A 23,415-nucleotide genomic window follows, 5' to 3' on the forward strand; every position below is an offset into this window, starting at 1 on the left:
TTATCTGGGAGCAAGGATGACGAATCGCAACATCTGGTGACAGGTTTACCCCATCCTCGTTGGATCAATGACCTAGGATAGCAGCCTGAAAGTAAACCTCTCACACATCGCGTCTACCACAGGGGACCGACTGAGTTCCAGTCAACAAGTTCATCCCCAATAACGTCCAAACCACAGGAAAATGCCGCGCCGGCTGGAAATCCGAAATAAAAACCAGGAAGTGCTGGAAGATTTCAGCAGCTCTTCGGAGCGAGAACTAGAGTTAAAAGGTCAATAAACTTTCAACAGAAAGATCTGATCAAAACAAGATCTATTTTGCCTGCAAGCACAGTGCGAGAGCAGGGGACCAAATGTGCGACACTCAGTGGCCGAGTTAAACAACAACATCGAATGGATGGTTAAATCCAGCTGGGTCGATGAGCTGTTAAAACCTACCACACCACAAATCTGTTTTCTATCGCATGGCACCTGTTAGATTTTGGAGGAAATGCATTATTGAGAAGCGAAAGAAATTCCAGTCGCCTAATATTTAGTGGGCAACATTAGGGAATACTGCAGAGCTTCCTGCAGTGGCTGGGCCGTGCTCCCGGTGGTTAGAATGTGAATGTTTCCGAGCACACAACTTTTTGAATTGAGTTTATTTTTTCAAAGTTTGTTCTTCAGTTTTCTCCCCTCCCCGCTGTTTTCCTGTGAGAGAGGTCAGAGGTGGGTGCAATTCCATCGCTACAGGAAGCTTTCAATGTCATTCCCAAATGGTGGATGGTGAGCAGGGACACTCTGTGGGCTTTTTATCTGTGGCGAAGCGTTACCGAGGAAGAGTCCATGTTGCACTAGCAGTGTAGAGTTGAGAGTTCAAATCCCGCCATTGCAAATCGGGCACCAAATTCACTGAATCTGGCAACGGGCTAGCACCAGAATAAAATGATGCCCATATCTGAAAGAAGAACATTGACACTTTCCAGTGCCTCTTCGACTCCAGTTTTTGCTGCAGTTGTCACCGATGGATACGCAATATGTACATTTCAAAGTAGGTTGCAAAATAGTCATTATTGAAAAATGTTAATTTGTCCAGCATTGCAATGAAATCTTAATACAGCAGTAAAGGCAAGTTCAGATAATAGTGGGAGAGCTGACGTTTTTTAAAAAAATGGAAATAACGGAATTCCCGGATGAGTAAAGTACAATAAATTGCTAAAATAAAACACTTGCATGTGCACTGGAGTTGGTGGATACATTTAGCACATTTGATAAAATCTGTACTGGGATAGCGAGGAGAGTTTAGAAAACGCATAAGGATTCGACGTCCAAGAAAGTACACGCTTCATATTGATGGTGATGATAATCATAACTGTGTTAATTAACCAATTCACCGATTCATCTTCCATGTGTATCTTCCTATCCTGGTATCTGGAAAAAGGGTGACTGTTCCGCTATTTCCCCCTTGCGTCTGTCCAACCGGGACTTCGTGGAGAAATAACACTGGTTAGAAATAATGAATCATTTGATTGAAATCTGCAGCGTCAGCGAGGGTGTCCATGCACGACTGGGTCACACACTGGCCCCATTTAACTCGAGTTAAAGAAAAGCTCGTGATGGTGTGGATCGAGCATCTCTGCAGGAAGACAGTTCATGTGATTTGGTGACAGTGAAAGCAACCTAAAGAAGCTGATTGGGATCGTTCAAATTCAAGTCAGTTTTAGCACCTGCCAGTAAATGTACATTTATCGGAGTAAATATTACCCCTTAACATCAGTACAGATACTCCCGTTTCCCCCAGATGTTGTGATATAATCATGACCTGGAATGAAGGTCTGATCTAGGTTTAACAGTCACAGTGCGCACGCAGGTTACTGCCCTGGAAGAGACATGGGTTTCAGGTGATACAATTTTCTTTGGCACCATTGAGATGATTGTTTTTGCCTTTATTGATCACCTCAGTGTGGTTTTTTTAAAAAGCACTGGCAGATGTTTGAACTAGTTATTCAATATTTTTCCTGTGACATTTAACTCAAAGCTGCCATCTGTGTCCCACAGTTCTCATACTGATTACGTTTATTAAAAATTAAATTTGACTGGAATGTGAGCCGGAGATGAAGAGATTTCAAAGGGATCTGAATGCGAATATTAAGCGCTCTGGATGATAGATGTGGCTATCCACAGTGGTGCACCTGCTGGGTTCACATGTGGCTTTGCTGCAGCCGATCGCATTTATACCGCGCGTTCGTGCTCAGCGAAAGCTCAGTCTACTCTGAGATCCAGTATCTATCTGCTCACTCGGAGAGGTTTGCACCGCTCCCTCAGCCCGCTGTGAAAGAACTGGAAATGTAACTGCTCTCAGCCATCCGACGAGTGATCCAGGTGACCTTCTGCTCACACGCAACATCTGTGCATTGGCCGCTCCTCATAAGGCGTTCAGAGATTGTTGGAGGAGGCACCTCGGCTGGGCTCCAAGCTCCGGCAACCTCGCTTTCTGCCGAGACTCGACCAAAAAAAAATACAAGAGACAGACCGGGATATTTCTCCAAGCAAAGTACCTGCCCTCAGAAATCAGGCAGGCGGCGTTTTATCTCAACTCCCTGCTTCCCGACCCACATCTCCGGGGCGGAGGAGGGAAGAGCCGTGTGCGAGGGAGGGGAGAGGGAGGCTGAACGGGTTATCGATCAGAGACAGTGGCGACCGCAAGCGGCCGGGAGGAGTGAGGAGCGGCTCAGTGCTGCTATCCGCGGGAGGGTCACCTGCTCCCAGCTCTCCCGCCCCGCCGCGCCACTCGCCCTCCTCTCAAAGCCCCGCGGTGATGAAGCTCCTCCTGGCGGGGGGGCACAGGGTGTCCCGTCATGTCCTGTGAGAGATTCCTGCCCCCCCCCCCCCCCTCTCTGAGCTGTCATCTACTCACCCCCGCCCTCAAGTCAAGTTTCTGGCTGTTTTCCTTTTGAAAACCATGAGGTAACTGGACCCGGCGGCACTTTGAAAGTCGAAGTGATTGCTCATGACAAGAATTTGATTTCCTTTCATTTGTAGCATTGGGCTGAAATTATTGGAACCCCCCTCCCCCCACAAAAAATCATGCTGCTCTGAACTGGCCCTTTCCTGAATTATTGTCCTGCTCTTGCCGCTGGTATCGGTCACAAATGAAGTGAGATTTTGGACCAGTCGGACCTGTTGGATCTTGCCTGGGTTTGCCCGCTTCAGTACTGGGATGGCGGCTGGGGAGCCCCCCGGCAGCTTCCAGCCCCAGCAGTAGCCGCCGCCCCAGCCTGCCTGCACTCGCGGGCTCTCTGCCACCCAGCCTGCCGCGGCTGGCGTCCCTTTCCCTGCATCCTTTTTTTTGGTTTTAAAACCCCACATTTCGCCCCCACCGCCTTTTTTTGTTTTAAATCGCCGTGAAGATGTTGATGTGGTCGGTGCCAGGCTCCAGGCTGCCCTCTCCCCGGGACTCGGCGCTCCGCCGGGCGGCACTGACTGGAGCAGTGGCCGCTCTCCCCCAGCATCTGCCGGGCAGCAGGAGCATCAAAGTCTTCATCAGCTCCAATCCCGAAGGTAGGAATTCCAGCTTAACTCTTTCAAACTTCACAAACAGCACTTGCACCATCGTTTTAAGCCCTTCAAAAAAAAAAGTTTCGTGTCCAAGTTTAACATTTTAAATTTTAATTATGTTGCCCAAGTTTGGACTAAGGATCATCAGTTAGACAGAAGACATAGGAGCAGAATTAGGCCACTTGGCCCATAGAGTCTCGGTCATTCAATCATGGCTGATATTTTCTCATCCCCATTCTCCTGTCTTCTCCCCATAACCCCTGATCCCCTTATTAATCAAGAACCTATCTATCTCTATCTTAAAGACACTCAGTGAATTGGCCGCCACAGCCTTCTGCAGCAAAGAGTTCCACAGATTCACCACCCTCTGGCTGAAAAAAATCCTCCTCATCTCTGTTTTAAAGGATTGTCCCTTTAATCTGAGGTGGTGTCCTCTGGTTCTAGTTTTTCCTACAAGTGGAAACATCCTCTCCACATCCACTCTATGCAGGCCTCGCAGTATCTTGTACGTTTCAATAAGATCCCCTCTCATCCTTCTAAACTCCAACAAGTACAGACCCAGAGCCCTCAAACTTTCCTCATATGACAAGTTCTTCATTCCAGGGATCATTCTTGTGAATCTCCTCTGGACCCTTTCCAAGTTGTTGTTTGGCCGCTACCATCATTACGTTTAAGTCGCTTTATTACAGATATCAGTGAAATCTGAGTTGTGGTATCAATATTATTTGTTGCTCTTACAGAACTGAAATTCAGTTGGCTTTAACTCCATCAAATTATGAAACATTTACCAGCACGGTTTTGTTTTACGTAATTCAAAACTTTAGTGAATCACGCACTGTAAACAAAGTGATTTATGGTTTTAAAAATTATTTTTCGTACTGGAAATTTCACTGAGGAAAAAGTCATTGAAAGATAGCTTAATTAATTATATACCTGCTTATGAATTATGTTTGACCTGTCTTAGTCAGCCACTGTCAAACAAAGCTGAGTGCAACCTGTTCTATTTATTAAATGCAGCAATTGGGAATGCGGTTGAGTGAAAGGTTACGTGTGCTAGTAGCTGTATAGGAGATCCTCCCTACAAATTAAACTATCCCACCTCTTGGACAATGCCATCTTCCACCATTATTTCACATTACCAGTCTTCTTCCATTCAGTCTCAAAACTGTGGCTGCAATTTTGTGGGTTTGATTCTTTTCCACTGCAAAGCTGACTGAACTTGAAATTGTCCATGGCTTGTTGCTATCATTTTTGTCTTAAGAGGCAAGTTATCAGGTAAATTGACACTGGTGAGTGTAATGACATGACTTAACCCAATCCTTTCCAGGCACCACAGTCAGGCTGCAGGCTGGCTGGAATGGCCAGCTGCTGCATGTGACCTCTGCCCAACTGCACAATGGCAGCCCTGGCAGGGCAGCGAGGGTGGTGTTTTGCTTCCAATTTTTCTTAACCTCATATTAATATTTGATAGAGTATTAATAACACCACCAGTAATCATTTAAAAGAAGTAGCATTGAAATATATTTATGTGAACATTATGGATTGGGAAATTGGAACTATGTTTTTAACACATGAAATGTTTGTCATGAGAATGTCACATGATGTCTCGAATGAGAGGAGAAATGATGGGGATAGAAAGCACTGCTTATTACATGAAGCTGAGAGAAATTGGTCTCTTAATCTGTAATAGATAAGGTCATGCGAGAAATATATAGATCTGCTTCACGAGCACTATTGTGTTCCCATTTTATACATTGTGCGCGCACTTTTTAAATGTATTTTTTCTGTTTGGGGTTTCAGGACTCAAACATGAGCCTGTAGATGATGTGATAATGATGAGGATTGTGAAGTGTAAATGTTTATGGAGTTGAGTGCAATTCAGGTGTTTGAGAGCATGAATGCTGTTAATTGTTTCCAGATTGAAGTATGAAGTTAGTTTTTTTATTTATAAAATCAAAGATTGTTCAAGAATTAACATCTGTAAATTAGCATCATATAATGTAGATTTAAAATGTTGATAACATATTAAGAATTGCACATGTGGTTAAGAAGGCTCAAGTAAAAAGTTCAGTTTCTGCAATTTGGCAATGTTACATTATCAATAATTAGTTTTAGGGTAAAAATATACCAAAACACTCCTAATTGCACTTACAAAATGTTATCATCAATTGGAAATTTCCAGTTTGCTCGACCTGAGTGTCATGCTGCAAAATATTTTAACCATTTTTCCACAGAAAGGTATTGGGAGGGAAAAAGTTGCATTTTCATTTTTTTTAGCCAAAGCGTATCCTCACAAAGTTTAAAAAATAAATAAAATGGATGGAAACTAGTTAATATACTAACGGGGAGTTGTTTAACCCAGAGGGTAAAGAACAAACAGTTCATCCAAAAATAAATCTTACACCGATTTGGATAACTTTGGCATTGCATAATTGTGTAGTCAATGGAAATAAAAGTCAGGCAGATTCAACACAGGCTGCTGATGCACTATTGCACAGAGTCACAATTACTCCGATTGTGTCGAGAAGTCTTTGATCCCTCTGTACCTGAGAAAGGATCTACTGTGGACCCAGATTTATCACAATGGGATATCGTCCTCTCTGCTAAGATAGTTATGTGCCTTTTTTCTTGGAATTTTACAATCCACCGACTAGCAAAATAGTGAGCACTCGGAGTTTTAAACGGTTGATTCAAACTGATTTTTAAAAGCATGAACAACACAAACCACTTAACTGCAATGCACTTGTATTAATGGTCCTTTTTGTAGCTAATGCGCTATTTAAACAGTGAAATGGCAAAGTTTTGTAACATAAGATATGTGATGCTGAGCAATGAGTCTGAAATGTGCATTTGATGTATGAGTCTGTTATGGCCAGGTAAGAAATGGTAGAGTGGCTCCCCTTTCTTCCGCTTCTTGCTTGACTGCAGCAGTTATTTCTAAAATAATGCACTTGTCAATTTAGTGAGTATTTAACGGTAAAGTGCTTTGTCTGTACAAGACATACGCAGACAGGTTTTCTTGTAAGTTTCAAAACAAAAAGAATTGTTATTTATTGTCTTCAACATCCAATTGATGGGGACTTCCAGTGGTGGCATGCAGGAGGAAGTTGCACGCTGGGTTTCTCCCACCGGAGTCCTGAGTTTTAGGCCCCTTTCATCTGTTTTTTGTGGGGAAATTTGCATGAAAAGCTGTCCTTGTCGAGAGCGGTTGGTGGAGGATGGCCAAGAAACAACGGAGAATCAGGGGAGGAAGGATTCGAGTGCTAGTCCTCCAGGAGGTTCGAGCACAGTGAAGCATGTGTAGGCAGGGAAGATAACGGATGCAAATGGACCAGATGGGATTGCCTATATAATGGTGGATATACTGACAAAGGTGATGGCAGTGAATTTCGAACGGCAGTTCAAAAATCACTTTTGAGAGGAAAGAGAGGAAGATGCTGGAGTCCCTCAAGCGTTCGGTGGAGGACTTGCTGGCCCCCATAAGGGAGACACTCGGAAGAACGTTGGAGACAGTGTGGGAGCAGGACGAGGTATTGAAAGGGGTGGAGGAGGCACTGTCGAGGCACAGTAACCAGCTCACCTTGCTTGAAGCCGAAATGACCAAGATAGAAGATCGGAATAGGAGCGTGAGAGCAAAGGTGAAGTACCTTGTGAACCGGACTCAGAGGTAGAACTTACGGATTGTGGGGCTGCTGGGGGACGTGGTGGCTCCGAAGCCAACAGAGTTCACAGCAGAGATGCTGAGGAAGCTGATGGAGGAGGAATAAAATGCTTCCCCCGCCCCCCCCCCCAACTCTGGGGCCGAAGCCGCGGGTGAATGAGACACCCTGGGATGGGCCAAGCAGACGCAGAAGACAAAAAGTGGGAAGACACAGTGATTCGAATTTACCAGGATCTCATGGTGGATTTGGTGAAAAGGAGAGCTGCCTTCAATAAAGCAAAGCCAGCACTGTAGAAGAGTGGAGTGCGCTTTGGGGTGGTCTACTCGGTGAAGTTGAGTGTCATGCACAATGGGAGAGACCATTATTTCGAGACTGCAGATTCATTCAAACAGAAGGGCTGTGACTTGACTATTCATGGTGGACAAGAGACATTGATGGTGGGTTGGGGCTGGTGAGGGCTAATGTTTTGATAAATGTGTGTGTTTTTATTTGCCTAGCTGTTCTAATACCCGTAGTTGGAGGGGGTAAGAGTTAGGGGCTGGTCCTTGAATGTTTTTTGTTTGGGTGACAGGGTTGGTGGGTGGGGTGGAGAAGTTTTGGTCCCTTTGTTTGAGTGGGGGAGGGGACTCTGGCGGAGGGGCGTCCACACTAGAAAGCTTTGGTTAGATAGCAAACGGGAGTGGAATGGAGGGAGAGGCTGCGGCCTGCTAAATCTGTTCAGACAGCTTTCGGTGAGCCTCGGAAGTGTGAATAGTAGGCGGATGGGTGATGTTGGGAAAGAGGTGATTTTGAGAGGAAGTGGTAGGAGGGTTTCTGGGAAGGGGTGATGTGTTAGTTTATTGACAGTGACTGGGGGGGAGTGGGTGTACCACCCATCGGGTGGTGTGAGGTGCCACCTTGTATGGGCCCAGCACGTTGAAGATGAAGGGGAGGTGGGAATATCCCCCAGATGGATGATGGCGGAAGGTGAGAGCCACACGATCTGGTTGGTGACCTGAAATGTCCGGGGGTTAGGAGGCCTGGTGAAATGGGCAAGGGTTTCCGCGCACTTGAAGAGTTTGAAAGCTGATGTGGTGCTGTTGCATGAGACCCACTTGCAAGTAAAGGACCAGGTAAGGCTCCGTAAAGGGTGGGTTAATCAGGTGTTCCATTCGGGCTTTGATAGCAGGGTGCAGCGTGTGGCAGTTCCAATAAACAAAAGAATCCGGTTCCAGATGAAGAAGGTGGTGGAAAATCGGGGTGGAAAGGGATATATGTGATGGTGATGGGAGTGCTGGAGGGTAAATCGGTGGTTTTGGGAGTGTTTACACATCAAATTCGGATGACGTAGGCTTAATGAAAAGGAAGGTGATGGTGATCCTGGGCATGTACACACACCAGTTGATTTTGGGGTGGTGATCTTGAACCGGAAAGAGGACCGCTCCAGGCAAAAGTCGCTTACCGCTCTGGGTGACGAAGGTATTGGCGGAGTTTATGGCAGAGATGGGACACAAGGCGATTCTGACATCTGATGGGGGAGGAAATTTTCCTGCTTTTCACTTGCACATACAGTCTACTCGCAGATCAATTTTTTAATAATGGGGTGGGCTCTACTGCCGGGGCTAAGGAAAGCAAAGTACTCTACGATTGCAATTTACGACCATGCTTCCCACTTGGTGGTTGTAGTTTTAAAGGAAGGAAAGCTGGATGGCTGGTGCGAAGTTTGGATGTGGGGCTGTTAGTGGACCTGGGTTTTGTGTAAAGATGGCAGAGAAGGCCTTTGATAGGGTGGAGTGAAGGTATATATTCGCGGTGCTGAAGCAATTCGGGATAGGGCCGGGCCGAAGTTTCTTCAGTGGGGTAAGTTGTTGGACCAGGAGCCAAAGGCTAGTGTCCAGACAAATTATGTAAATCTGGGCTACTTCCGAATGTATAGGGGAATGAGGCAAGGGTGCCCTATGTCCCCTCTCCTATTTGCATTGACTATTGAGCGTTTGGCCATCGTCTTGAGGAGCTCGGATAAGTGGAGGTGGAGAGTGAGGGTCGGGGGACAATAGGGTGTCTCTGTATGCTGACGACCTGCTGCTGTATGTCACCAACCTGGTCCCGATAATGGGGATACTAAAGCGGTTTGGAGCTTTTTCCGGGTACAAACTGAATTGGGACAAACGTAAATGCTTTCTGGTCACCCCGCGGGAATGCAAACTAATTTGTGAGTGTTGCCATTCAGACTAATGCACTCTCATTTCAGGTACTGAGGGGTACAGGTGGCAAGGGATTGGGCGCAACTTCAGAGGCTAAATTTTACAAGCTTGGTGAGCAGGGTGAAAGCAGACCTATTGAGATGGGATAGTCTCCCACTGTCGTTAGCTGGGCCAGTGCAATCGGTGAAGTGATTATTTTGCCACGGTTTTTGTTCCTGTTTCAATGCCTGTCGGTGTTTCGACCAAAGGGGTTCTTTGTAGGGGTGAAAAGCATGAATTTGTCTTTTATATGGATAGGGAATGTGGTGAGGATCCAAGGAGTGGCCTGCAAAAGGCAATCAGGAGGGTTGGGGCTGCCGAACCTGCTTTACTACCATTGGGCGGCAAATGTGGCGAAGATGTTGGGTTGGTGGGGGGGTGTCAGTTTGGGTAAAGTTGAAGTCAAGCTGTGTAAGGGGACAGGATTGCGGGTGCTGGACTTCCGTTTGAGCTCTGTAGGAGAAAGACATGCACGGGGCAGCTCCCGCTAAAGGACTAAACGTTTTGGGTTTTTTTGTGTTTGTTTAGTCCCGGGGGTATTTTTGTAATTTTGATTTTTGGATTTTTTAATGAAAAAAAAAGAACCCACACAGTGCTCCCCCAAAGGTACGAGCAGGAAGCAAAAAGCTGCAAGGAACCGGACCGACGGTAAGCTGAGGCCCGGGGGAGAGAGAGAAAAAAAACAGAAAAAAGAAAGTGTGCGAGAGGAGCCGGAGAATTTTTTTTTCAAGCGCGGGAGGAGCCGGAGACTCCAAAGCGGCTGAGGAGAGTCGCGTCCCATTCCCTGAACAGAATGAACAGAACTTGTGCCTAAGAGCGCAAGCTTGCCCGACCGAGCCCCTTCCCCCCCCCCGCACAGAGTGCGGCGGAGAAGAGAAGCGGCAACCCGGACCGCAAAGCTAGAGATGCGAGCTCAGGAGCAGAGCCAGCGACCAGGAGAGAGAGACTTCCTCCCTTCCCACAGACCGACGGTAACTACGTGGTGAGCATCGAGACAAAGAGGGACTCCCGTCCAGACCAGGAAACTTCTCTCACGAACCCCCCTGACCCAGTGAGAGGGTAGGGAAGAGAGAAGGAGTAGGGAGAAAAAAAAATAAAGAGAAAAGGAAAGAAAGAAAGGAAGGGAACTAACCACAACAACCCCCCCACCAAACAAAACAAAAGGAAACCGAAGCCTGAGGCAGACCCTGCAAGAGCAGAGGAGAGGGGGAAGGAAGAGCAACCTCAGGGTAAGGAACAGCAGCGGGGAAAGAGAGAGACAGACAGATGGCTGGAGGAAAGAAAAACACCAAAGCGAAGGAACGGCGAGACGCCAGCGGCAGCAGCAGCGAGGGTGAGGTGCATGAGCGGCGGACGCACAGGCAAGCGGCCCCACAAGACGGGACGGACGTTTAGGCGAGCCTGAAAGGGAAAACTATGGCGGACCAAACAGCTGAGAATGGGCAGGACACAGCGACCAGCATAAAGGAGGCGCTCTGGTCGGAGCTCCAAGCAATGATGAAGGAGGCGCTGGCGGAGACGACGCACAAAATGCAGCAGACCATCGAAGGCCTGGAAAGGGAAGTGAAGGCACATGAAAAAACAATTCTGTAGTTGGAGAGGGCCACCTCGGACCAGAGCGACAGGGTGATAACCCAAGAAGCCGAGGTGAAAAGGTTAGTAACGACCCAGGGGAGCCTAAGAGGGAAAGTGGAGGACCAGGGAAATTGGTCCAGACGGCAGAACATTAAAATAGTGGGTCTGCCAGAGGGGATAGAGGGCAGAGACCCAACAGGCTGTGCCACCCAAATGATGGGCAAGCTAGTGGGAAAGGAGGTATTCCCAAACCCACCAGAAATAGACAGGGCTCACAGATTGCTCCGACACAAACCCAAAGCTAGGGGACCAGCCCAGAGCGATTATCGCGAGGCTACATCGGTTCCAAGACTGGGAGAAAATCATAAAGTGGGCCCGGCAAACGAGACAGAGCACGTGGGAAGGGAAGATCATAAGGGTGTATCAGGACATTGGGGTGGACCTGCCAAAAGAATGGCTGAGTTCAACAAGGCAAAATCAGCACTGCACCACATACGTTTGAAGCGTTGCGCAGGTCAAAGAGACACAGACAGAGGGAGAATTTGAAACTTGGTAATTTGGTGCAGTGAGGTAATTCGGTGCAGAGTGGGAGAAGGTGCTTTTTCCCTACTGTCTGGTTCTCTCTCTTTCTTCGGGCCTAATTTTGGGAGCCGTTCGGAGTAGGAGGAGCAGTCTCTGTGAGTATAAAAACCTAACGGTAGCTTCCTGTTTTCCAGTTTTTTTTACCCAAAAGTGACGTCAGAGGGAAGCTGTGATCTGATTGGTTGATAGCAAATCTGCCCCAAATTTTAAAAAAAACTGCTAAACCCGTAAACTTAAATTAAGCTAATTAATTAATTAGAGATGGCTGGTCAGGTGATGTGCTTGAGCTGCTTGATGTGGGAGCTGGAAGATCCCATTGCGAGCTGCAGCGACCACATCTGCAGTAAGTGTTGGCTGCTCGAAGAGCTCCGGCTCAGAGTTGATGAGCTGGAGTCTGAGCTTCAAACACTGAGGCACATCCGGGAGGGGGAGACTTACCTGGACACTGTTTCAGGAGGCAGTCACACCTGTCAGAGTAAGTAGTTTAAGTGCTGCCAGTGGCCAGGGACAGCAGGGTGTGACTGCAAGTCAGGCAGGTAAAGGGAACGAGCAGTCAGGAACTCAGGAGCCTCAGCCCTTGACCCTGTCCAACAGGTATGAGGCACTTGCTCCCTCATCCCATGTGGATGGCGAACAGGGCTGCAGGAAGGATGAGTCAGCTGACCAAGGCACCATGGTTCAGCAGGCCATTCAAGAGGAGGGAGTAAATAGGCAAGTTGTAGTTGTAGGGGATTCTATTATCAGGGGGATAGATAGTATCCTTTGTGAGCAGGAAAAAGCGTCCCGCATGGTATGTTGCCTGCCCAGTGCTAGGGTGCGGGACATCTCTGACCGGCTTGAAAGGATACTGGAGAGGGAGGGGGAGGATCCAGTTGTTGTGGTCCCTGTCGGTACCAACAACATAGGCAAGTCTAGGAAAGAGGACTTGTTTAGAGATTATAAAGAGCTAGGATTTAAATTTAAAAAACAGGTCCTCAAGGGTCATAATCTCTGGATTACTGCCCGAGCCACGTGCAAATTGGCATAGGGAGGCAAGAATAAGGGAAGTTAACACGTGGCTGAAAGAGTGGTGTGGGAAGGAGGGGTTCCTTTTCATGGGACACTGGCATCAGTTTTGGGACAGGGGGGGACCTTTGCCGTTGGGATGGTCTCCACCTGAACCGAGCTGGGACCAGTGTTCTGGCGAAAAGAGTAAATAGGGTGGTCAATAGGACTTTAAACTAGAGATTGGGGGGGGAAGGGAAAGTCAGGGAACCAAGAGGTGAAGTAATCAGTGGGAAGCGTAGCTGCTTAGGAATACAAAAAAGCACGAAAAGACAGAACTCAGGAGAGGTTACAATAGTCCCCATCTCACAAAATATGACACAGTGTATGGAAAGGCTCAGTAAACCAAGGTCCACCACACGAAGAAAACAAAAAGGGACCGTCAATAGAGAATTAAAGGTGCTATATTTAAATGCGTGCAATGTACGGAACAAGGTCGATGAGCTTGTGGCCCAGATTGTGACTGGCAGGTATGATGTGGTAGGCATCACAGAAATGTGGTTGCAGGGGGTTCAGGACTGGCATTTAAACATCCAGGGATTCACAACCTATCGAAAAGACAGAGAGGTGGGCAGAGGGGGTGGGGTTGCCTTGTTAATTAGGAATGAAATTAAATCAATAGCACTAAACGACATGGGGTCAGATGATGTGGAGTCTGTGTGGGTAGAGTTGAGGAACCACAAATACAAAAAAACCATAATGGGAGTTATATACAGGCCTCCTAACAGTGGTCAGGACCAGGGGCACAAAATGCACCACAAAATAGAAAGGGCATGTCAGAAAGGCACGGTCACAGTGATCATGGGGGACTTCAATATGCAGGTGGAATGGGTAAATAATGCTGCCAGTGGACCCAAGGAAAGAGAATTCACTGAATGTTTACAGGAGGGCTTTTTGGAACAGCTTGTGATGGAGCCCAAGAGGGAACAGGCCATTCTGGACTTAGTGTTATGTAATGAGCCAGACTTGATTAAAGATCTTAAAGTAAGGGAACACTGGGAGGCAGTGATCATAATATGGTAGAATTCAATCTCCAATTTGAAAGAAAGAAGGTAGAATCAGATGTAAAGGTGTTACAGTTAAATAAAGGTAACTACAGGGGCATGAGGGAGGAACTGACGAAAATTGACTGGGAGCAGAGCCTAGTGGAAAAGACAGTAGAACAGCAATGGCAGGAGTTTCTGGGAGTAATTGAGGACACAGTACAGAGGTTCATCCCAAAGAAAAGAAAAGATATCAGAGGGGGGATGAGGCAGCCATGGCTGACAAAGTAAGTTAGGGAATGCATCAAAACAAAAGAGAAAGCCTATAATGTGGCAAAGAGTAGTGGGAAGTCAGAAGATTGGGAAGGCTACAAAAACAAACAGAGGATAACAAATAGAAAAATAAGGAAAGAGAGGATCAAATATGAAGGTAGGCTAGCCAGTAACATTAGGAATGATAGTAAAAGTTTCTTTAAATACATTAAAAACAAACAGGAGGCAAAAGTAGACATTGGGCCGCTCCAAAATGACGCTGGTAATCTAGTGATGGGAGACAAGGAAATAGCTGAGGAACTAAATAAGTACTTTGCGTCAGTCTTCACAGTAGAAGACATGAGTAATATCCCAACAATTCAGGAGAGTCAGGGGGCAGAGTTGAATATGGTAGCCATCACAAAGGAGAAAGTGCTAGAGAAACTAAGATGTCTAAAAATTGATAAATCTCCGGGCCCAGATGGACTACATCCTAGAGTTCTAAAGGAGATAGCTGAAGAAATAGTGGAGGCGTTAGTTATGATCTTTCAAAAGTCACTAGAGTCAGGGAAAGTCCCAGAGGATTGGAAAATCGCTGTTGTAACCCCCCTGTTCAAGAAGGGAACAAGAAAAAAGATGGAAAATTATAGGCCAATTAGCCTAACCTCGGTTGTTGGCAAAATTCTAGAATCCATTGTTAAGGATGAGATTTCTAAATTCTTGGAAGTGCAGGGTCGGATTAGGACAAGTCAGCATGGATTTAGTAAGGGGAGGTCGTGCCTGACAAACCTGTTAGAGTTCTTTGAAGAGATAACAAATAGGTTAGACCAAGGAGAGCCAATGGATGTTATCTATCTTGACTTCCAAAAGGCCTTTGATAAGGTGCCTCACGGGAGACTGCTGTGCAAAATAAGGGCCCATGGTATTCGAGGCAAGGTACGAACATGGATTGACGATTGGCTGTCAGGCAGAAGGCAGAGAGTTGGGATAAAAGGTTCTTTTTCGGAATGGCAACCGGTGACGAGTGGTGTCCCGCAGGGTTCAGTGTTGGGGCCACAGCTGTTCTCTTTATATATTAACGATCTAGATGACGGGACTGGGGGCATTCTGGCTAAGTTTGCCGATGATACAAAGATAGGTGGAAGGGCAGGTAGTATTGAGGAGGTGGGGAGGCTGCAGAAAGATTTAGACAGTTTAGGAAAGTGGTCCAAGAAATGGCTGATGAAATTCAACGTGGGCAAGAGCAAGGTCTTGCACTTTGGAAAAAAAAATAGAGGCATGGACTATTTTCTAAACGGTGACAAAATTCATAATGCTGAAGTGCAAAGGGACTTGGGAGTCCTAGTCCAGGATTCTCTAAAGGTAAACTTGCAGGTTGAGTCCGTAATTAAGAAAGCAAATGCAATGTTGTCATTTATCTCAAGAGGCTTGGAATATAAAAGCAGGGATGTACTTCTGAAGCTTTATAAAGCATTAGTTAGGCCCCATTTAGAATACTGTGAGCAATTTTGGGCCCCACACCTCAGGAAGGACATACTGGCACTGGAGCGGGTCCCGCGGAGATTCACACGGATGATCCCAGGAATGGTAGGCCTAACATACGATGAACGTCTGAGGATCCTGGGATTATATTCATTGGAGTTTAGGAGGTTGAGGGGAGATCTAATAGAAACTTACAAGATAATGAATGGCTTAGATAGGGTGGACATAGGGAAGTTGTTTCCATTAGCAGGGGAGACTAGGACCCGGGGGCACAGCCTTAGAATAAAAGGGAGTCACTTTAGAACAGAGATGAGGAGAAATTTTTACAGCCAGAGAGTGGTGGGTCTGTGGAATTCATTGCCACAGAGGGCGGTGGAGGCCGAGACGTTGAGTGTCTTTAAGACATAAGTTGATAAATTCTTGATTTCTCGAGGAATTAAGGGCTATGGAGAGAGAGCGGGTAAATGGAGTTGAAATCAGCCATGATTGAATGGTGGAGTCGACTCGATGGGCCGAATGGCCTTACTTCCGCTCCTATGTCTTATGGTCTACACAAAAGCCAGGTGAAATTTGGGATGTTATTCCCGGCCATACTCTGGGTAACATTTCAGGGGAAAGAGCTGTATTTCTTTATAAATTTATAGTACCCAATTTATTTTTTCCAATTAAGGGGCAATTTAGCATGGCCAATCCACCTACCCTGCACATCTTTGAGTTGTGGGGGCGAAACCCACGCAGACACGGAGAGAATGTGCAAACTCCACACGGACAGTCACCCAGAGCCGGGATCGAACCTGGGACCTCGGTGCCGTGAGGCAGCAATGCTAACACTGCGCCACCATGCTGCCCAAAGAGCTGTATTTTAACACCCCAGTGGCGGTTGATGAGTTTGTTAGAGCAAACAAACTGGGGGTGGAGCAGATGCAACTGCGATGAATGCCATGGGTACGGAAAAGGGAGGGAAAACCAGAACAAAGAACGGAGGACAGGCCGCAAACAAGGACAATGAGATCATAAACTGTGCACATGTGTTTTATGTCTTGCACGGGACTGTGCTGTCTCGTTTCACAGCTTATCTCCTTTCTCAATGCAATGGGGGGGGATTGGAGCGAGGGAAATGTGGATGAGAACAGCAGACAGGAGGGAGGGATAAGGGCCAGTAGGAGGAAGGTTGAACAGGGCCAGAACTGGGCGAATACTGGGAGGAGGACCACCGTACAAGCGAGGAGGGCCAGCCCGGGAGGGCAGGAAGGAAGAGGGGCCATGGCCCATCTCTCAGGGGAGATGGAGCGCCTGGCACCAGGAGGAGAGAGGGGGGGGGCAGAAGGGGGGGAAGAACACAAGTGGGGGACAGAGACTCAGGGGCTGGGAAGGGGGAGAGGAGTCTGGGGGAGAGCGCAGAACAAAAGTGAAGCAAAGAGAAGGGTGAGATAGTGAAGCAGTACAGACATAGGCCTCGGCGGGCAGGGAGCAGGGCGAGGAACCAGGAGGGCACTGCAAACAGCCACTCGGGAGGGCATCAAGGCGGAGGGAGACCCTGGAGTGCAGGGGCGCACCCACATGGCATACACACAACTGGTGGCCACATTGGGTGCCCCCTGGACAAAAGGAAACCCCGAGCGCTGGGGCCCAACCCCTGGTGAGAGCGGCGACCCTGACCATTTTGGACGGCCTCCTAGCAAAGGGAAACCCCAGAGTGCAGGGGCGCATCCACCAGGTAAGTATGGGTGATCCCGCAGGACGGGGAGGGTCGAAAACCCGCCACCAGGATTGTTACCTGGAATGTAAGGGGACTCAACAGCCCAGTGAAAAGATCCAGAGTCTTCGCCCACTTAAGAAGCCTAAAAGCAAACATAATCTACCTACAAGAGACACACCAGAGGGAAAAGGACCGACTGCTGGTCAGGAAGGGCTGGGTGGGCCAGACGTACCACTCATGCTACGGGACGAGGGCTAGGGGGGTAGCAATATTAATTAGCAAAAGGACGAGTTTTACGGAAACCAAGACAGTTACGGACCCAGGGGGACGGTACGTCATGGTCAGCTGTGTCCTGGAAGGGGCACCGGTTGTACTGGTAAATGTGTACGCTCCCAACTGGGACGACACAGAATTCATAAAGAAGACCATGGCGGAAATCCTCGACCTTGACACACACCAACTGATCATGGGGGGCGACTTTAACTGCGTGCTGGACCCACTGACCGACCGATCAAACCCCAGAACGGGGAAAACATCTGGCATGGCTAGGGAGCTAGGAGCCTTCATGGAACAGATGGGGGCGGTGGACCCATAGAGGTTCCTGCACCCGGGAGAAATGGAGTTCTCGTTCCTTTCACGGGTGCACAAGATATACACCCGTATCGACTTCTTTGCAGTAGGGAAATCGATGCTTCCAGGGATCACGGGAACGGAGAACTCCGCGATTGTTATCTCTGACTACGCTCCACATTATATGGATGTGAGGTTGGAGACAGCGCCACTCGTGGAGGCTGGACACGGACCTCCTGACCAACAAGGCCTTCTGTCAGAAAATATCGCGGACCATAGACGATTACGTTAGCAACAACCAAAACAGGAAGGTCTCACCCTCCACGTTTTGGGAGGCACTGAAGGCCGTGATCAGAGGAGAGATCATAGCCGACAATGCAAGCAGAGATAGGGAAGAGAGGGTAGCCAGGCAACAGCAAGTGAACTCCATTCTGTAAGTCGATAGAAAATACTCCGAGGCTCCGACTGTCGAGCTGCTAGCGGAGAGGAAAAAGCTGCAAATGGACTTTAACCTGGTATCCACTAGGAAAGCAGTGTACCAACTCCGTCAGACACGGGGGACCTTTTGCGAACACGGAGACAAGGCTGACCGCTTATTGGCTCACCAGCTGAGAAAGCAGGGAGCCACAAGGGAAATAGCGCAGGTTAAGGATAGCAAAGGCAGACTGGTAACAGAGCCATAGGAGGTCAATCGGGCATTTGACACACACTGATGGACAGGCAGTTGGACCAACCAGCACACACATAACATTGCAGCCAATCACCAGTGAGAGCACACGCACTATAAAACAGGGAACACCACAGTTCCCGCTCATTCTACCAGGAGATAGCTCAGAGCACAGAGCTCACAGCATGCCACTCAGACATAGACCATGTGCTGTGTGCCTCACTAAGATAGTGATAGGGCTGGGTCCACAGGTTAGCTGGTGAAGCACGTACCCAAGCCAGCAGTTAGTTGTAACCGTTGTTAAGATAATAAAACAGAGTTGTACCATCTACAGCCGTGTTGGATCATTTGTGCAGCAGAACACCCAACACGACAAGATACCAGTAGTGGACGCTAACCAGCGACTGTGAGACCTACCTACACCTATTCAGAAATCCGCCATCCTGCTCCATGGAAATTATCAGCCCGCCGCAGCCGCTCCGAATCGCTGGAAATCTTGGTGTCAACTGGAAGCTGTTTAAACAGCACTTCCAGCTCTTCCTAGAAGCCACAGACAGGGAGAATGCATCGGACACCAGGAAGATCGCCCTCCTCCTCTCCACGGCGGGGCAACACGCCATCCACATCTATAACTCCCTGGCATTCCGGAAGGCAAGGACAAAACAAAATATAAGACGGTGCTTCTCAAGTTCAACGAACACTTCAGCGTGGAAGTCAATGAGAGCTTTGAGAGGTACCTCTTCCAGCAGCGCCTGCAGGGTAAAGATGAGCCTTTCCAATCTTACTTGACACACCTCCGTATCATCGCGCAGTCCTACGGCTATGAGGCCACCTCCGACTCCATGATACGGGATCAGATAGTTTTTGAGGTCATCTCGGACACCCTACGCCAGCAGCTCCTTAAAATAAGGCACCTCACCCTAGCAACTGCCATCGAGACCTGCGTCCTCCATGAGAACGCGACCAGCCGGTACTCCCAAATCCAGACGGCTGAAACGGCACGGCACAGGTCCTACGAGGCAGAGCGGGTCCAGTCGATCGAGTTCCTCCCGGCCCGTGTCCCGGACGAGGGCGGCCATTTTGCACACTTTCCAAGGCCTCCCGTGCTTGTACGCGCCAAAAGAGTGGACATTGACGCAGAGGGACGTGATGCGCAGGCGCGCTCTACGCAGGACTGCACCGCACATGCGCGGTGGCGCAATGAACGCCATGACATCACGACATGCGGCAACTGTGGCTCCCCCCACTTAAAGCGCCAATGTCTGGCCAAAGCGCGACAATGCCTCCGCTTTGCAATGGCTTTGCAATGCCTCCGACAATGCATCCTGCCTGGCAGGATGGGCCACTACGCTGCCTGCTGTCGAGCAGCTCAACCTGCCAATTCCCAACAATTCCGCCAGCCTCGCAGGGACGTGCGGGCGATTCAACCCCCCTACACTGAGTCATATCCAGATAGTATGCAGACCAGCGATACCGAAGACAGGGAGCCCTTCCGCGTTGCGGTAATCCACAAGAACCGGATGTCTCCAAGTCGGGACCACCAGCCGCTGCCAGTGCACAGCATTGATCCGGGCGATGGGCGGTGTGCCACCCTAACGGTCAACCGATCACAGATCACATTTCGACTGGACACTGGTGCCTCCGCCAATCTCCTCGCATGGTCAGCCTTCCAGACCTTGAAGGTTATACCACCGATTCTGCCATGCCACTGTCAGCTGGTTGACTACAATGGAAACGTCATCCCGGCCATGGGGTCCTGCCAGCTCGATGTTACACACAACTCACACAAAGCCACATTATCATTTGAAATCGTTGGATCCTCGAAGGACTCTCTGCTAGGCGCACAGGCGTGCAAGATCTTCCACCTCGTTCAGCGGGTACACACTCTGTCTCCAGAAGGCACGTCCGATTTCCCGGATGCAGACTTTAGGGTGCAGCTCCACTCACTCCTCGCGCACAACCAGGAGGTTTTCGAGGGCATGGGCACACTGCCCTACACGTACAAAATACGGCTCAAACCGGACTCCACGCCGGTCATTCACGCACCTCGTAGGGTCCCAGCACCACTCAAGGACTGCCTCAAGCAGCAGCTGCAGGACCTGCAGGACCTAGGAGTGCTTTCCCGGGTCACGGAGCCAACGCCATGAGTCAGCTCCATGGTGTGTGTAAAGAAGCCCTCCGGCGAGCTCCGGATCTGTATCGACCCAAAAGATTTGAATCACAACATTATGAGGGAACACTACCCCATACCCAAACGAGAAGAAATCACGAGCGAAATGGCCCGGGCAAAAATATTTACCAAGCTTGATGCCTCCAAGGGCTTTTGGCAGATTCAATTGGATCAGTCCAGCAGGAAGCTGTGCACTTTCAACACTCCATTTGGCAGATACTGCTACAATAGGATGCCATTCGGCATCATCTCGGCCTCCGAGGTGTTCCATCGCATCATGGAACAGATGATGGAGGGCATCGAAGGGGTACACGTCTACGTAGACGACATTATGATCTGGTCCACCACACCACAGGGGCACATCAGTCGTCTCCAGCGTGTCTTTGCACGGATACGAGATCAGGGCCTGCGCCTCAACTGAGCCAAGTGCTCTTTTGGCCAGACCGAGCTCAAGTTTTTGGGGGACCACATCTCCCGGTCGTGTGTGCGGCCGGATGCTGACAAAGTGGCAGCCATCGCAGCCATACAGCAGCCGTCAGACAAGAAGGCAGTGCTGCGCTTTCTCGGGATGGTCAACTTCCTGGGGAAGTTCATTCCTAACCTTGCTTCGCACACGACTGCTCTTCGCCACCTGGTCAAAAAGACAACGGGATTCCAGTGGCTGCCCGCACACCAGAGTGAATGGGAGGAGCTCAGGGTCAAGCTCACCTCCGCCCCGGTACTGGCGTTTTTCGATACCACACGGGAAACAAAGATCTCCACTGACCCCAGCCAGTCCGGCATTGGGGAGGTACTCCTGCAACGGGACGACACCGCACCATCGGCCCCGGTTGCCTATGCGTCGCGGGCCATGACCCCCACTGAACAGCGCTATGCGCAGATTGAGAAGGAGTGCCTAGGCCTGTTGACTGGCATCGACAAGTTTCACGATTATGTATATGGTCTTCCGCAGTTCACTGTTGAGACCGACCATCGCCCCCTGGTCGGCATCATTCAGAAGGACCTCAACGATATGACCCCTCGCCTGCAGCGCATTCTGCTCAAGCTCCGGAGGTACGACTTCCAACTTGTCTACACCCCAGGGAAGGATCTCATCATCGCAGACGCTCTGTCCAGGGCGGTCAACACACCGCCCGACTCGGAGGGGTTAGTTTGTCAGGTCGACGCACAAGTAGCCTTCACATCGGCCAATCTGCCGGCCACTGATGCACGTCTGGCCCACATTCGCCGTGAGACTGCGGCTGACCCCCTTCTACAGCGTGTGATGAGCCACATGACGGAAGGATGGCTCAAGAGGCAGTGCCCACAATTTTACAACGTCCGGGACAACTTGGCCGTCATTGATGGTGTCTTCTTGAAGTTGGACCGGATCGTGATCCCACACAGCATGTACTGGCTTGTCCTCGAACAACTGCACGAAGGCCATCTCGGAGTTGAAAAGTGCAGGCGGAGGGCCCGAGAGGCTGTATACTGGCCGGGCATCAGCGACGACATCGGCAACATGGTGCTCAACTGCCCCACCTGCCAAAGGTTTCAGCCGGCGCAACCCACTGAGACCCTTCAGCCCCATGATTTGGTCACGTCCCCCTGGGCGAAGGTGGGCGTGGACCCCTTTCATGCGCTCAGCAGGGACTACATTATTCTGATTGACTACTTCTCAAATTATCCGGAGGCCATACGCCTGCACGACACAACGTCATCAGCTGTCATCCGGGCATGCAAAGAAACCTTTGCTCGCCATGGAATTCCGCTCACCGTCATGTCTGACAATGGGCCTTGCTTTGCGAGCCAAGAATGGTCTTCCTTTGCCACTTCATACACACGACGTCCAGTCCCTTGCATCCTCAGTCGAATGGCAAGGCGGAAAAGGGCATCCACATTGCGAAGCAGCTCCTCTGCAAGGCTGCTGATGCCGGATCTGACTTCGATTTAGCCCTGCTGGCCTATAGCCAGCCCAGCTGTTGATGGGTTGCACCCTCAAAACTACTGTGCCGTCCATTGATGCTCCTGACCTCGACCATGCTCCAGTATTGCCAAGGATGCAACAACAGCGTGCTCAGCAGAAGGTGGCACATGACGCTCGGGCGACTGATCTTCCTGCCCTGGCGCCTGGAGACAACGTCCGCATACACCTACCGGAGGGTGGCTGGTCGGCAACAGCCGAGGTTCTCCGCCACATGGCTCCCCACTCGTTCCTGGTTCGTATGCCTGATGGCTCCATTCGCCGCCGTAATCGGTGGGCCCTTCATCTGGTTCCGCGCTCGCTACGAGATCATGCACTGGTGCCACGCCCTCCTGCTGTCCCTGATGTTGACTTCGTTGAGCTTCCTGCCACTCTGCCTCTTCGTCTCTCGCCGTGGCGAGGCCCATTCCTCAGCCAGTGGATCCTGACCCACACTTGAGGCGGTCAACCCGAATTCGTCGCCCACCTGATAGACTTGACTTATGAACCTGTTAGCACATTGGACTCACTGAATTGTTTTACTCTTAACGAGTTTCTTTTCTTGTCGTTCATTGTTCCAGAAGTTTTCTCTTGTCGTTTGTTGATTGCATTTGTTCTGTTATTGGTACAACCTCGTTGTTTTGTTGCACCTGACACCTTCCTCTGTATATAGTTTAGCCTCATGTACATGTTGTAAATACTGCACACACATACTCTGATACACTCAGTACACATTTCTATTTATTAGCATGTAGGCACATATCCTTTGTGAAAGGAGAGGATGTCATGATATCCACATCAGCATATCATGGTGCAATCACACACACACTGATGGACAGGCAGTTGGACCAACCAGCACACACATAACATCACAGCCAATCACCCTGAGAGCACACGCACTATAAAACAGGGAACACCACAGTTCCCGCTCATTCTATCAGGAGATAGCTCAGAGCACAGAGCTCACAGCGCGCCACCCAGATGTCGACCATGTGCTGAGTGCCTCACTAAGATAGTGATAGGGCTGGGTC

At 49.2% G+C, this 23,415-nt stretch overlaps 1 protein-coding gene across 1 annotated transcript in view; it reads left to right on the forward strand.

The window, feature by feature from the left end:
• Positions 1 to 2,872: 2,872 nt before the first annotated feature.
• nwd2 (NACHT and WD repeat domain containing 2) overlaps positions 2,873 to 23,415 on the forward strand; it is a 241,164-nt gene continuing 220,621 nt past the window's right edge. Inside the window, exon 1 of the mRNA XM_072496551.1 lies at positions 2,873 to 3,537. Within this exon, the coding sequence (XP_072352652.1) occupies positions 3,387 to 3,537 (151 nt within the window). The 5' untranslated portion in view covers positions 2,873 to 3,386. The remainder of the gene's footprint in view (positions 3,538 to 23,415) is intronic.

The sequence above is a fragment of the Scyliorhinus torazame genome, chromosome 3 (genome assembly GCF_047496885.1).
Source record: "Scyliorhinus torazame isolate Kashiwa2021f chromosome 3, sScyTor2.1, whole genome shotgun sequence".
Classification (NCBI taxonomy): domain Eukaryota; kingdom Metazoa; phylum Chordata; class Chondrichthyes; order Carcharhiniformes; family Scyliorhinidae; genus Scyliorhinus; species Scyliorhinus torazame.